Source organism: Maylandia zebra, linkage group LG7 (genome assembly GCF_041146795.1).
Source record: "Maylandia zebra isolate NMK-2024a linkage group LG7, Mzebra_GT3a, whole genome shotgun sequence".
NCBI classification, from domain to species: domain Eukaryota; kingdom Metazoa; phylum Chordata; class Actinopteri; order Cichliformes; family Cichlidae; genus Maylandia; species Maylandia zebra.
Genome location: NC_135173.1, coordinates 20455933 through 20470735, shown reverse-complemented (window position 1 = coordinate 20470735; position 14803 = coordinate 20455933). Strand labels below are relative to the sequence as shown.

General features: G+C 42.2%; 1 protein-coding gene across 3 annotated transcripts in view; it reads right to left on the bottom strand.

Annotated features, from left to right (window-relative positions):
• Nucleotides 1-217: 217 nt before the first annotated feature.
• The window catches only part of mon2 (MON2 homolog, regulator of endosome-to-Golgi trafficking), a 33733-nt gene continuing 19147 nt past the window's right edge, over nucleotides 218-14803 (bottom strand). For 2 of the 3 annotated variants that reach the window (XM_012922615.4, XM_076886032.1), the window contains 20 exons: nucleotides 13951-14055; nucleotides 13586-13666; nucleotides 13400-13473; nucleotides 13080-13170; nucleotides 12831-12932; nucleotides 11254-11364; nucleotides 9380-9555; nucleotides 8943-9105; nucleotides 8063-8356; nucleotides 7763-7961; nucleotides 6948-7591; nucleotides 6458-6601; nucleotides 5466-5483; nucleotides 4758-4886; nucleotides 3308-3498; nucleotides 3170-3230; nucleotides 2954-3077; nucleotides 2520-2727; nucleotides 1341-1423; nucleotides 218-990 (listed from right to left, as the gene is read on the bottom strand). In XM_012922615.4, the coding sequence (XP_012778069.1) occupies nucleotides 827-990; nucleotides 1341-1423; nucleotides 2520-2727; nucleotides 2954-3077; nucleotides 3170-3230; nucleotides 3308-3498; nucleotides 4758-4886; nucleotides 5466-5483; nucleotides 6458-6601; nucleotides 6948-7591; nucleotides 7763-7961; nucleotides 8063-8356; nucleotides 8943-9105; nucleotides 9380-9555; nucleotides 11254-11364; nucleotides 12831-12932; nucleotides 13080-13170; nucleotides 13400-13473; nucleotides 13586-13666; nucleotides 13951-14055 (3162 nt within the window). In that variant the 3' untranslated portion in view covers nucleotides 218-826. The remainder of the gene's footprint in view (nucleotides 991-1340; nucleotides 1424-2519; nucleotides 2728-2953; nucleotides 3078-3169; nucleotides 3231-3307; nucleotides 3499-4757; nucleotides 4887-5465; nucleotides 5484-6457; nucleotides 6602-6947; nucleotides 7592-7762; nucleotides 7962-8062; nucleotides 8357-8942; nucleotides 9106-9379; nucleotides 9556-11253; nucleotides 11365-12830; nucleotides 12933-13079; nucleotides 13171-13399; nucleotides 13474-13585; nucleotides 13667-13950; nucleotides 14056-14803) is intronic. The other variant, XM_012922617.4, reaches the window with a different exon arrangement.

The following is a 14803-nucleotide window of genomic DNA, read 5'->3' as shown; positions in this document are numbered from 1 at the left end:
TTCCAAATTACAGTGGCTGTCTTGTTTTATATACAGTCTTTGATAGAAGGTTACAAGACAACACAGAAGGCCTTTAGACATCAACACCATCCACCTACAGGCCAAAGGTCTCAAACCAGGATGACTCAGAAATATAATTGTGTACAAAGTGGTATATCTGGGCTTCTAGGAAGCTGCATTTTCATTACATGCACTTTAATCGAGCACACTCAAGAGCTGTTTGTAGAATTGTCCCATTTATTTTACACAGACACATACATCCCTTCTCCGATGGCTGGTTAAAGATGACATGGAATGTTACAGTAAGATTTGTTTTCTTGCATAAAATCCTCACTGTTGAAAATGTTGCAAAAGATTAAATGTTCATTTCTTTTTAAGATCAGTAAAGCCCCAGTTTTTTGTTGTTTTTTTGCATTTTTCTCTTTATAACATCATCAACACTTTCACCACACACTGTACACTGATGCAGTCTCTTCAGGAGAACAAAAACTAAACCCAGAGGCAACACTGCCGTTGTTTTTTTAATTCTCTGTAGTTAACAGGCAAGTGCAGCCAGTCTATATGAGTGTGAAAGCGGGGGGGTTGGCCCGTTATCAGCTCACACGAAAAGCATATGAAAATGTGCATGAAGGTCGGGGTCAATGGTATAGTCTGAGGCAGCCTCGATATCGCTATTCACCGTGGGTTGCTTCATGTCACCGCAGAGTTCACATCCGTGCACTTGTGAAGTGCATGAGTCAAGTCAAGAAGACACCTTCGGGATTTCTTCATTTAGAAAGAAGACCAAAAAAAACTAAAAAAAATGCCGGGTTGCGAGCGAGCCTGGTCAGGACTCTCCGTTCTGGACTTTGGAGACGGGTGGCTGCATAAAGTCTTTAAAGGGCCCCAGGGCCTCCTTCAGGGCTGAGCTCACCTCAGACGATGAGCACGTAATGCACTCGACCAGTGTGGGGTACAGGGCGATCACCTGAGCCCACGTGTTGCCATCCACTGCAGGAAGTAAATGAGAGAATATCAGAAAAGGAGGGAAGAAGGAAGGGAATATGAGTTGTGAATAGAAAACAATCAAAGCAATTTATTCAGAACAAAACTGTTTCCCTGTGCCTGTAGGAATTTTATCGAGCAAAGGGCGATGCAATGCAAATATGCGGAAGGGCACTTCAAAAACACTATTTCACCATGTCTTACCTTCAATCTTCTGCAGTTATAGGAAATTGTTTAGTTTTTTTTCTAACTGACCTTGCCAGAAACACAAGCAATGATACAAAGAATGGGCAGAAAATGTCTCCTTTATTATCTTTCCAAGACTTATTTATCCATTTTTATAGTTTGATACTCACCATTCTCTGGCTGTGTTTTTTTCAGGGAGTCCATCAAAGTGCTGATAGCTTTCAAGACAAAGATAATCTCTGTCACTTGTTGCCTAAAATGAAAAACAACAAAGGCCTTGCTTAGCTACAAAGGCACGGCAGTAGGAGAAAAGTGGAAGAGGCAAACAGCGAGGGGGAGAGCCAATAACAATCATGTATATACATAACACTATTTATTACATATCTACTTTTTACACTGGTTTGTATATTTGTACATTTTATATATTTTTTCTCTGTTAATACTGTTCACACATATATAGAGCTGCAGAACTGTGATTGTTGGTGCTAAACGGGCTGGTCTGAGTATTACAGAAGGTGCTGATCTGCTGGGACTTTCTCATGAAACCACTTGTAGAGTTTACAGAGAACAGTCTGAAAAGAGAAAACATCCAATGAGCGACAGTTCTCTGGGTGAAAATGCAAAGGGTGAGAGGAGAATGGCTACACTGCTTAAACCTGGTAAGAAAGAACCAGGAACTCTTAAAACAAAAATATTTTTAATGTTAAAATATAATTATTGTTGTTCTCCATGAATCTTCAAACTTCAGTTTTACAGCAAAAGCAGAAAAAAATGGTAAAGTACATCATTATTTTTGATTAAGATGTCATATTACAGTTATTTACTTAGTGGCTGAATGTTACGCTTGATTAATTTCTGACTTGTCAAAGTTGTCCAGTGTGCCGGCTCAAAATTGAAAAAAATGAATTCAGGACAGATTTCTGAGATATTTGTTTTGCTGTTTTGATAGATGCTCTAATAGATTTGTTAAGCTCTGCATGTACTGTTTTATTTCAGGCCCTTTTATTTAACCAACTTTGTATTTATACAGAAGACATAAGAATATATTTTACTTCTCCCCCCTCTCCCTTTATTTTCTCTGCTTGTGGTGCAGTTTATCCATGGGCATCTTTAACTTCCACTGAGTCTTGGAGAAATGTGGTAGAAGTATGGCGGTTTTACATTGTTTAAAAAGAGAAATAAGAGATAAATGAAGCCAGAGCTGGTCTTGATTTTGCATTTGCTAAATCTCCCAGTGGTTAAAGTGTAGCATTACAGTCATCAGAATTAATGGCCTCTTGGAAAATGTGTAAAACAACACGCGCTAAAAAAAAAGCACACACAAATAGATACCCATGGTGGCTGGGTACCTTGGTAATGGGCAGCGTCCACTCAACCTCTCGTCCTCTACGTATCGTCGGAGAACATCCTGGGACCTCTTGAGGAGCACGGAGAGCGCCATACGAGAGATGTAACCCTCCTGCGGGGTGGAAACCTTGTTGCTGAAGGAAAACTGCAGCAGTGTCTCAAAACACACTTTGGAAAACTCCTCTCTCATCCGCACATCTATCTCTGCCTCTGTTGGAAGAATTATTTTCGATTGACAGTGAGAGGGACTGACAGGGTTTGGCTGTACGGCTCAACACATGCACAGTTGTTACTGATAAGCCGCAAGAAAGACTCCGGCAACAAACCAAGCACCTAAATTAAGATTCCAACACTTGGCCAGCATGCTGTTGCGCTAGTTTCAGGAATACACAACTGCTAAAGCCAAAGCAACTTAGCTGCCAGAGTCCCATATTACCTGTGAATGAGGGAGACTGTGAGTGAATGGATCCTTTATTCAGCATGGCCATAATCTGGCCAACAAAGTCTTTGGGGATGAAATTGGCAAATGGTAAGATTTCTGTGCTGATCAGCTGGACCACCTAAAATGAAGAGGGAAACGATGATGCAAACTTGGGAAAAACTTGCAAACTATTTGGGGATATATTATCAGAGTCTAGAAACAAGCACGTACCTCTACATCGATGGCTTCATTCTTCTGAAATTCCTGGATAGACAGGTTATCTGGAGGAGTACTGTAACAGAACAACAGTTTTCTGCTTAGAACCTCTGAAAGCTGCACAATAAGCATGGGGGTGGGGGGAATCTCTACCTTTTGGTGAAAAGAAAGTCTTCAAAGGCATTGGCCAACTCTGGCCACATAGTGTCAAACTTCCCGGATGAGGCATGCTGCCGTGCCACTGGTAGTCCAATGGACAGCACCTTGAGCAGAGACGACACAGCGAGCTTCCAGGTGCTCTCTGACGGACAGGCGTACTTCAGACTCAAGGGCATTCTTAAAGTCTTGAAGGCAAAAAACAAAACAAAAAAGCTCATGAGATTGAAACACAAAGGAACACTTAAAATTAATCTCGACAGCGGTGCACGAAAAACTTTCACCCCTCTTCCTTTTAGACAAAAGACAGAGTTAATATAAGTGGAGAATGTAAAGACGCCTCATCAACCTCGTGAGAAAGTCAGCCACCGACATTTTAACAAAGTCATCTTATTTCCAAGAGCAGCTTGGCGCTCCCTACAATGACATTTCACAAATACCAGTGCCTTGCTTCTTGAGCATCTCTCTGATAAACTGACTCATTTCAGTTTTGGGTTTCTAAAAATTCACTGAGAAGAAAAGAGCAGTTAAACACAGGTGTCAGAAGTAGGGGGAAAAGGAAGAGTGGCAGATTTTGGATCGCTTACACTGACAGTATCCTTTAGTGTTTGATGGACTGAATTTGGAAAAAAGTTTTGAAAATACTGGGAACACTTTGCATCTGCCCACTGATGTACAGTATGAACCCAATATTACGATCAATACAGTGAGGTCAAAGGGCAATCAAGTAAAATCTGCCCAGAGGCTGGAGGTCTCTCAGAATTAAACGATTTCAAAACTGAAGCGGCGTATCGCATACTACTAAAGTTATGTTCCTCCACCCATTTTTGTAAACTGAATTTTCCAAATTTTCACACCAAACTTTTTTTTAAATGTTTGCCAGTTTAAAATCCTAAAAAGGTTGAGCAGGTCTGTAGGTCTAATAAAGAAAGTTGTTTCAGACGCAAACAGCCAGTTTATTCATTATTCTTTTAAAAGCAACAATTGCAGCAGCCTTAAGGAATATTCACACAGCAGTGCTTTACGTAGCTAAACAAATCATTATACTGCAACTGTTCTATTGAAATTTAAAGTGAATGTCCTCATGTGTGGATCTAATTCTTCTCAGAAACAAAAATCAGGTTAAAAATTTTTTTTAAAAAAACATAAAAATCTGGTAGTTCTTTGTTTTTACATTCATCGGGTCCCAATCAGCCCAAATAGCAAAGAGAAATTTAAAATGCATGCCATGAAAGAGTTCGGGTCTTAGGAGGTTAAAATGAAAGAAGCATTCTCGTGATCTTCCACACTGGATGAATATGCAGGGTTCAAACATAACTGGGTGGTCAGCAGAAAGCAGCTCAACAGTAAATTTCGCTGCACTAAACATGAACAGTGATAAAACACATCAAACATTTTCTCTTTCTCACCATCACCAACAGCGAGTACACCACCCAGGGATAAATACCTTAATGATATTCTGCAGAACTTTTTCATTGATGACAGCTTTGTGGCAGGCTGTTTTATGGTACAGGTCCACCACCACCTCCAAGGAGCGCTCAGCAAAGGGCACATAGTTTAAGGCAACCCATTCTGCCTGTAGGGGTAAAGAAGATTTAACAAAAGAAAACCAAACAAAACAGGAATGGGCATTATGCTCACCTTTTGGCGACAGTGAAAGCATTTGTTTAAAAAAAAAAAAAAAAAAAAGACACACTTTGCATAAGTACGCAAGTAACACGCCATTTTATTTTTAAACTGCAGTCGCTATTAGTCGGCTTCAAGCTTTGTTAGGTTTACAGTACCACAACTGAAACGTTACAGCCAAACTAAAGATTTTATTCTACAAAGTGTGTCTTTAGGAAATAGAAAACAGAGCCACAAGTATGCATATGAACAAAAAAAACAAAAACAAAACCATCAAAAGTCACAAAATCAACTGAAAATGAACTCCACAGAGGGAGGTGGGGCTGTGCACACAGAGGCAAAACCACCAGTTAGTGACAGGCAGAGAAAGAGGGGAGCATGGAGTGAGTGAGAGACGCAGATGAGACGCGAGAGCCTACCATGCGGAGTGATATCTCATCTACCGCAGAGGGTAGATCATCACCATTCAGCACAGCTTAGTACAATTACAGAGAGGGGGAGTGGGGGTGAGGGAGATGATGACACTCACCGGCGCAAACAGCTGGATCTAAAATGGTTATCCAGTGAGTAGTTCGAAGAAACAGAATGAGACAAGATTGAAATTAAACCGATGTTTTATAGTTGTATCAAATCTAAAGTGCGTCTCTCAGCTAAACGAGATCCCAAAATCTGGGCCGAGGGAAAAGAGGGGAAAACAAAACAACCTCCCAGCAGCACTGAGGACATTTGACGCAATCTGACATCAGGACTGAATAAAAGCCAAGAAGGCAATAAAAAGACCACCCATAATGGTGTTTGGCTGGGTGAGAATTTTGTTTGACCATCTAACTTAAACAATTTAAACAGACTCAGATCAACACAAATGTCCAGTTTACTGTACCTCCAATGCAGGACGGACACACGGCCAAGATTTAAAACAGGCAGGGTCAGGATTTAGACCGACTCCATCAGTCGTTCAGTATTTGATCGAGACACCTTTCAGGATTTCTGTGCAGGAATAACATCTGCTTGAGCTACGTGTTTCCAGAACTTCCAGGTTTCCAGAACAGCAAGGATTAAGACGACTCTGACGTCAGACTCGTTTAAAAATACTCCGTTTTTGTGACTTCAATAGTCTTGCTCAAAATTACTGGGTGCCTTGGAAACACTTAGTTTTTTCCTTTTTTAAATGACTATGAACTGTGCTGGACTGAAGCATTTCTCTGGCAACCGCCCAGCAAGATGAATCATGAGGGAAGGAATTTGAGGAAGGAATGGTTTGGGGCTTCTAATGGGGGTCGAGAACAATCTGTCAATCTCACGAAGAGCCGTGACAGAAGCTTCATAAGGACAAGACGGCAGAGGGAGTGGAAGGGGGACTTCACGAGCATCAAAGAACAGATATGATCTTATTGAGAATGGCTGAAGAGAGGTGGGTGAATAACAATGTGCGTCATCCAACAGTCTTAATGAAACAAACTGTAAAAGCAAATAAACTGCAATGAAAACCAAATATTTAGGTGTCCGTTTTTCATTTCCTACCTGGTTGTATTTGGCATTGGCCACGTGTTTGGTTTCCATCCTGCCGTACTGAGGCGGCTTGCAGGAGAACTCCACAAAAAGGAGCAGCTGCTCGAAGATGGCCGGGTACATGACCTGCAGGTTCTCCGTGCCCACACAGATGGCCTGCAGCAGGGAGGGAAGGGAGGAACAAACACTGCTGACTTCCACCACAGGACTGCATATTGCACAATTTAGCAGACTGACACTTTCTTTTCTTTCCTGGGCTGAATAGAAACGAACTGGGAGGAATTAACTTTAAACTGAAAGGGCCTATGTTTGGTAAGCATGCTGAAAAAGCTAGAGTAATTAATAAGGAAAGAACGAGATGCAACATGGGACCTCCTGCTGGATTTGAACAGATGATGATTACACACATGACCCCGCTCTTATCTTGATGCTACACTGTAGCACAAACCACCTCACATCAAACTGCTAAAAGCTTCACCGGTGGAAATAATCCTTCTCCCACCTTCTGCAAAACATCCAGAGCGGTGAGCACGGCTTCCTGCAGGTTGGTGAGCACTGCCTCAGTGTATGAGGGGAGGATGAAGGGTGAGGCATCGCTGCTGATAGGCACGGAAACAGCCCCATGAAGGATGACCCCTAGCTTTTTTAGATCCTCCATACTGAAGTTGGCTTTGATGTGCTGGTAGAGTGCTGGAAAAATCTGGATTAATGCTGTGAGGAAGGGCTGACTGGGGATAAAAGAGAGCTTCTCTGTTGGGCCAGTAGGTGGTCTCGTGCTGTCCGTTCCCATTCGATACCACGTGTTCCATGCAGACCACCACAGTGCCGAGTCCTCCAAGGCCGATTCCTCCCCTGGCGGGGGCGCCTGCAGCTCAGCTCCGTTGTACCGTGTCAACCGTTCCAGTAGTGAATCTGAACGCACCAGGGGTCTTCCAGGACCGGATGCTGACAGCGGGTCAATGAGCACTGGAGGGACGCCCATTGCAGCAAGTGCGTCGCCTGCTTTGTCCGAGTCTTTAACAGGTGTAACGATCTGAAGGATTTCCTGAAAGCTCTTCAGGGCAGCCAGGGAGACCTCATTGTTTTTGCTGAGGGCAGCTGACTGAATATGGTTCAACAGCACCTCCCAGGCCTCAAAAAAATCACCTGCAGATACACAGCAGAAGATGGCGGCGTGGAAACATTAGCGCTCTGATATTTGACACCATTTTCAAAGATGTCCTGCATTAATGGCTCAGAACATATTGACAGGTGTTGAAGCAGAAATGCACCAACTGCAATCTGCTGAATGTCACAGAGCATCACGTGCGGGCTCACCTAGCTGCTGAAGGAGATACCGCCTTGTGTTGAAAATGCGCGCCACGCCCGCTAGCGTCAGCACCCACGTCTCCGCCCACTGTTTCTCGGCTGTGTCGCGCGAGTGATGGATAAGGATGTTCCCACCGCCTGACTCGATCTTCTCCTTGTCTGCTGTGGTGGAGGACGTTCTTACACAGTCGAGCAGCTGGAACAGGACCTGGAGGCGACGAGTGACAAAACAATCACGTACTGTCAAATTTTACATTTTTTCGTGTTTTTCTTTTTCCATCTTATATGGAGACGTTTCAGGGATTGTACCTTCCACACCACAATGTGCCACGTTGGCTGCTGGAGCAGGGTTCCGTGGGCAGCAATAGTGGAGAACAACGTCTGGCCGGCGCTCTTACGCACAGCAGGCCGCGGGTCCACGCACAGCTCCCCAAGCTTGGCATACAGACACAGCCACAGGCAGTCAAAGGGAGGGGCGGGGTGGAACGGCCTGTTGAGGGTCTCTCCTTTCTCCTGGGCCTGTTTCTGCAGCGCTTCCTCCTCCCTCTCTAGCTCCTGCGTGATGGCTTCTCCCCTTTGGAAGAAGTAGTCTGAAATGTTCCACTGTGGGTAAGAAGAAGAAGAAAAAAACCAAAAACGAAGTGGGGGTATAAATTAGGGAGAGAAAGCAGTAAGATGCTTCTGATAGTTTTGCTATCCATATTACCATAAAGTAACCTCACAGGAACTGGCACACTCCAAGAGAAATAATCTGGCAAACCACAGATCAATAACAGGTTTTATATGTCCTGAATCCTGCATAAAGTGTCTATCTAATGTTATTAGAAGACTGTTGAGTTAGAAGAAAATAATACGACAAAAAAATAAATAAATAAAAAGGTGGGGAACTGCAATTGTTTGATCATATATTAAAAACACCGGGTTTCTATTTGAAAACTAGTGTTTGAAAAGTAAAGCCGTGGGCCACCTGTCACTCCTTCGCAAGCAAGAGTCGTCCTGCTTCTCCTTCACAGTTACAATCGCACTTGCTAATTCACCAGTTACATCACATTACTCTGCTAGTTGACTCTCAAAAAACTTACTTGATTGTTTAATTACAGGTACCATCTGACAGCAAAGCATGGAAAAAAAAGTCTGACTGATAATCCTTTATAATAACTACCACAGCTGTACACATCTGTCATCGTACCAGTAAGCCGATGGACGTGAGGCTGATGTTGAGCTCCTGGTTCTGAAGGCCAAAGCTGCCAGCTACATCCACTACAATCTGGAGGCACGTGCAAGGCATGGTGGGAAGGAAGTCTGTCACCACCAACTGCAGGCACTGGAAGGCGGTTCGGATCAATGACTCACTGATGAAGGAACAAGACATGCGGCATGCATTAGTTTCATTAACTATGTGCAGTGTAACTGTGGACATAAAATCACTTTAAAATTCTTTTTTAATGATTTCTTTTCACACAGGCAGCTCACTCTCTGGGCATCATTTACTTTTCCGGGAATAGCATTGCATAATAGTAATAGTATTATTTCTTTGCATCGATTTTTTTTTAAATATACATACAGACAGACACCCACCCACCTCTTTGGTGGAGACAAAAATCGCCCCCTCTATTACACTCTTACCCTTGATCATTGCGAATGGCTCCTATAACACCCAAAACGAGGGGCCAACCAGGCCCCAGGCTGTCGCCCTGACTCTGCAGGATCTGCAGGACACACTCGAGCTGTTTCTGCCGGATGTCTGCGTGCAGCACGTTGGACAACTCCTTCAGGGGGTTCAGCAATAGAAGCTGCAGCCGCTTAGGGATCAAGAAAAGGGAGACGGTGATCAACTTACCTGTCAAGTTTTCTATTCATAAATTTGTATTTTAAATTTTAAAAGAGTAGAATGTGGCGCCTTTATTAAAGCTACGGTATAACATTCATATTGGAAGGGTAAACAGGTGAAGTACAAACTGTTTAAAGAAAAATGTGTTTGGACATTTTTTCCTAATTGGCATTAAACTTTTTAACTCTGCATGTTTGAAAATGAAAGGATTAAGGCTTACTGAATTTTCAAACGCAGTGGTTTGATGATGAGTCACTATGCTTAGTAATTTGTTTGGCAATGACAACATGAAGTAGTAAAAGCTTGTCCACATGCAAGGAAATGCTTTAAAAATATTGTTTCATTGGCTGTCATTTTTATTATTCATATAACCTCCACACACCCTGTTTTAGATAAGGCTTGTTATCAGTCTCACCAAGGTTAAGGTCACAGTTTGTGTTTATTAATGACAAGATAAAGTGACTTTTCTATCTTTCTGTCGTGGCTTACAGGATGAACATCAGCATCATATACAGGCAAGTATTGTGTTATTCATACACATTGTGCAGTATGCCGATCAGCCATAACATTATGACCATCTGCCCAAATATTGTGTTGGTCTCAAAGGTGTGCTTTGGTATCTGGCACCAAGATGTCAGCAACATATCCTTTAAGTCCTGATTGGACTTGTTTGTCTAGGACATCCAACAAATGCTCGATTTGACTGAGATCGACAGAATTTGGAGGTCAAGTAAACACCTGAAACATGTTCTTTTCAAACCATTCCTGAACCTTTTTTACTTTGTGGCAGGGCACATTATCCTCCTGAAAGAGGCTACAGCTATCAGGGAATACTGTTTCCTATGAAAGGATGTGTGTGGTCTGCAAGATTCTTTGGTAGGTGTCAAAGTAACATCCACATGGATGGCAGGACCAAAGGTTTCTCAACAGAACATTGCCCAAAGCATCGCACTGCCTCCGCAGGCTTGCCTTCTTCCATGGTGCCAGGAGTTCCCCAGGTAGGCGACGCTCACACGCCCAGCCATCCACGTGGTGTAAAAGAAAACAGGATTCATCAGACCGGGCCACCTTCTTCCACTGCTCCATGGGCCAGTGCCGATGCTCATGTGTCCATTGTTGGTGCTTTCAGTGGTGGATGGGGTCAGCATGGGCACCCAGACTGGTCTGCAGCTATGCAACCCCAGAAACAAACTGTGATGCTCTGTGTATTCTGGCACCTTTCTACCAGAACCAGCATTAACTCTGACCTAACGGGCCAGCCTTCACTCAGTGAGTCTTGGCCGCCTGAGACCCTGGTGCTGGTTCACAACATTTCCTTCATTGGAACACTTTTGATAGATACTGACCACAACAGACTAGGAACAGCCCACAGGAGCTCCATTTTTGCAGATGGTCTGACCCAGTCATCTAGCCACCAGAGGTTGACCCTTTTGAAACTCACTCACATTCTCACGCTTGCCCATTTTTCCTTCTTCTAATGCGTCAACTTTCAGGACAAAATGTTCATTTGCTCCTTGATACATCCCACCCACTAACAGGTGCCACGCTGAAAAGATAATCAGCATTATTCACTTCCTATCAATGGTTGTAATCTTATGTCTGATAAGTGCATGTTTGCTTTCGTCTTTGTTTTTTCTTCTTCTAAATAACCCATCGTGTCGTTGCCTACCTGATTTTGGGCCAGTGGAGGATCGTGTTTGTAGGCAAGTCCAGCTTTAATAAGTGCTGTCAGTGCCTCGGCTCCCCATTCTCTCATTCTGGAGTTTGGATGCTGGCAGACCTGCAGGACACAGCATTTACGGACAAATGCAGACACAAACAGGCGCAATGACAGATCTGATGCACAGGCGGTTCAGAACAGCGTTTCCCAGCAGTTTTCACAGTGGGTGGGTGTGAAACAAGTCGGTGAAATAAACCACAGACTGTGTGATAGAGACTGGGATCCCCCTGTGGCAACAGATTATGCTGTGCTAGACAGTGTAATCATGAAAGCATAGATACACATGGAGAGACCAGGCTGAGCAAAGAAAAGTACACTATGTGGTACAAAACCTGAAGAATCTGAGAGAAAACATTTCCGTGTTTTCTGTGTTCCAAATCAGTCATCCTTGTTTATCTTTGTCAAACAAATCTTCTACTTTTATGGCATCAGACTTCTCGATTCTCGAGATTTACTGCTTCAAAACCCAGATGATCCATGTGCACCCTTTTGTATACTGTGTGGCTTTAAGTATCTACTTAACGCCGCACATTTTTCATTATTATCGTTATCTGTATGAATAGTAGACAAAGTCGCAAAGAAAGATATTCAGCATTTTATCTAAGCACGTTTTTGCCAGTTTGCAGCTTTGGATTCTACTTTGAGACAAATCAGGAATTCACACTGAAAAAGCTTTGCAAAATAATGTAGGATCAAACACTGATAACAGCACAAACACATTGTGGACACACTGTGGCATAGCGACCTCTCAGCTCCAGCATGTTTATGTCTGATCGAGAGGGAGCAAAAAAAAGCAACAACCAAAAAAACCAAAAAAAAAAACCAACCAGATTGGAACCAAGAGGCAGAGAGGGAAGGAGAGATGGGAAAGTCAGTGTTTACTGAGGAGAGGATCTGAGCTTACCTTCTGCAAAACAAACGGGTGTGCAAAAGAAAAAGGAGATAGAGAAAATGTGACGAAAACCTCAAAACACAGATGTTTACAGATACATAGCAGGGATTTTCTGATGACAGCTGAAGAAATGACAAAAAAAAAAAAAAAAAAACGCAGTTTATCGCTCATATCAGTCCATATATTGTATTACTGCTTGTGAAATGATAGGTCAGCTTGCTGGTTGATATGACCTATGTTCTGCATTATTTACCACAACATACAGGTTTTACTCTGGGTATATAACACTAAAGAACAGTAAGCAGTATAGTGGAAATTTGGTGGTATTAAGACAAATATGTACTGGAAAAACAAACCTAATACCACCAATCACTGCGATTAAATTCTGTATAGTTTATTTAACAAAAAAAAAATGAAGACATTTTTTGGTCTTAGCTACTACATGAACTCATGTCTACATAATTAATCTACATTTCCAAAGACAAAGACTTTACCTTGAGTACCAATTTAACAGGTACATTTATTTATTAAGCTAAAATGATGCGATATTTGATCAAAGAGGTACAGGAAAAATAGACTGTACCTCATTTAACATGAAATGTACGTGTAGGCTTCTGTTCTAACTAGTCATTACCTCCAATAAGTGGCCTGTCAGTGGTCTCCACAGGATCTCTATGCGATCCATGTTGACCAAACCGGTTTCAAGCAGCTTGGCGACTGCAAACAGAGACGGCTCCTGAAAAAAAACATAACACAAAACAGAAGGTGTAGAAAACCCAAAATAAAACACTGGATATGTTTCACAGAAGCACAAGTTCCTTATAAGATTTGAATCAAACTCAAATCTCTTCCTAAACATCAGTCAACTAGAGAAACCGTTTACCTTGTTGTTTCCATAAGCCATTTCCATCGCTTCCAGGGAGAGGGAACAGAGAGCATTGATCAGGTGATGCAGGGACACATCATCCAGGTACCTAGATGACAGAAAAATACTTTTTTCAGATAACATGTGCCTATTCTGCTTAGCATTAATAACTTAAAATTCTGATTTTACAACAGGCAACACTAGCCTATCTCTCTAAGAAAATACTGTGCTCCTTCCCAGTCATATTTATTAACAAATGGTTATTGTACATATCCATTTTAAGATCATCAGGTAAGTAAGTAAAGTATCTACATATGCTCAGGCACACTGATCCTTACTGAGAGCTCTCGAACAGTCTGGACAGGATGTTGGAGATAACAGGCAGGTCTGTCATCACTGCTGTGGTCAGCACCTGTTTAGGTTGGAGACACACGATTAGCATGTAAGCCCATCACCTTCAACAATGAGCTGGGAAACATAATGTGCAATACAAGTTCAATACAAAGGTTTTAAAAAACACTGACCGTACTGGGGCCCTCCACTGCTCGACCAGGCTTCAAGGCACCACCCACGCCTGGCTTAAGCCCGAGGATCCACACTAAGTGCTGGGAGAAAAACAGAAGGTGAAGGAGAGTTGAAGAAAAGTTCATATCAGGTCTTGAAAAAGTACACCAACATGCTGAAAGACATGTATTTTTATGTAAATGTGCTAAGAATGATTCCACTTTCTCTCTGAGAGGTGCATAAAGCACAATGCAGACAGTGCAAGAACAGTTTTGTGCATTTATACATGGAATGGATTTGTATGTGACGTCTAATTACATGAGAGTGTGTACATATGTGCGTGGTTGCAAGTAAGTAAGCGTGTGGCTGTAGGTGGTTGTAGTACCTGGAGGGTAGCCAGTACCAGCTGCCAGGAGGTGCCCAGCACGGCTCCGTGGCAGTGAGCCAGGTTGAGCAGGGTTCGCATACACTGGATGTTTTTGGCAGTCAGCTAAAAGAGGGAGAGAGTAACGTTACAGTCAATTCTAAGGCACACTGTATATTACCAAGTGAGTCGCATCTATAGAACAAGTTATTATGACTTATGACAGTATTCCGTCTCACCACAGGCAATGAAAAGTGTGTTAACAAAAAGAAGGTGGTGGAAACGTAGTGTAAAAGCAAAGGAAATGAAAACAATATGCTAACATTACTATAGGGAAAACTTTAAACTCTGCATGATTATTCCAGGTCAGGATCGAGGTCACTGTGCAGGTACTTTTAAATCTTTTTGCCCTCAAGAAACATTTCAGCGCACAAGCATCCATGTCCAGCATCTATTAAGAACTATCGACCTGAACGAGGCCCTGACAAAGAAAAGCATCTTATTTCACATAGTCAATATTGTCGGAATATACTCTACTATGCACATTGATACTGGCGATACTGCTTAATATGGTTAAGCAGTATTACCTGTTTTGAAGCTGGGGTTTTTTGTTTTGTTTTGTTTACAGAGATTCTGAACATATTTATTTACCGAAACCTTCAAGTACCAACAAATTAAAACCATTTACTTTTACTTAACTCATAGTTCAGTGTTGGATGTATTCATTTCATTTTATTTCATTTATTCATTCATTTCAGGCACAATAAAATACATATATTGAACATAAAGTGCACGAAACTTTATTTTTTTAAACTTGATTGTTTGGAGCCGTTTGGACTCACCAAACTGCTGCTATTTGTTTATTTATTGTGGA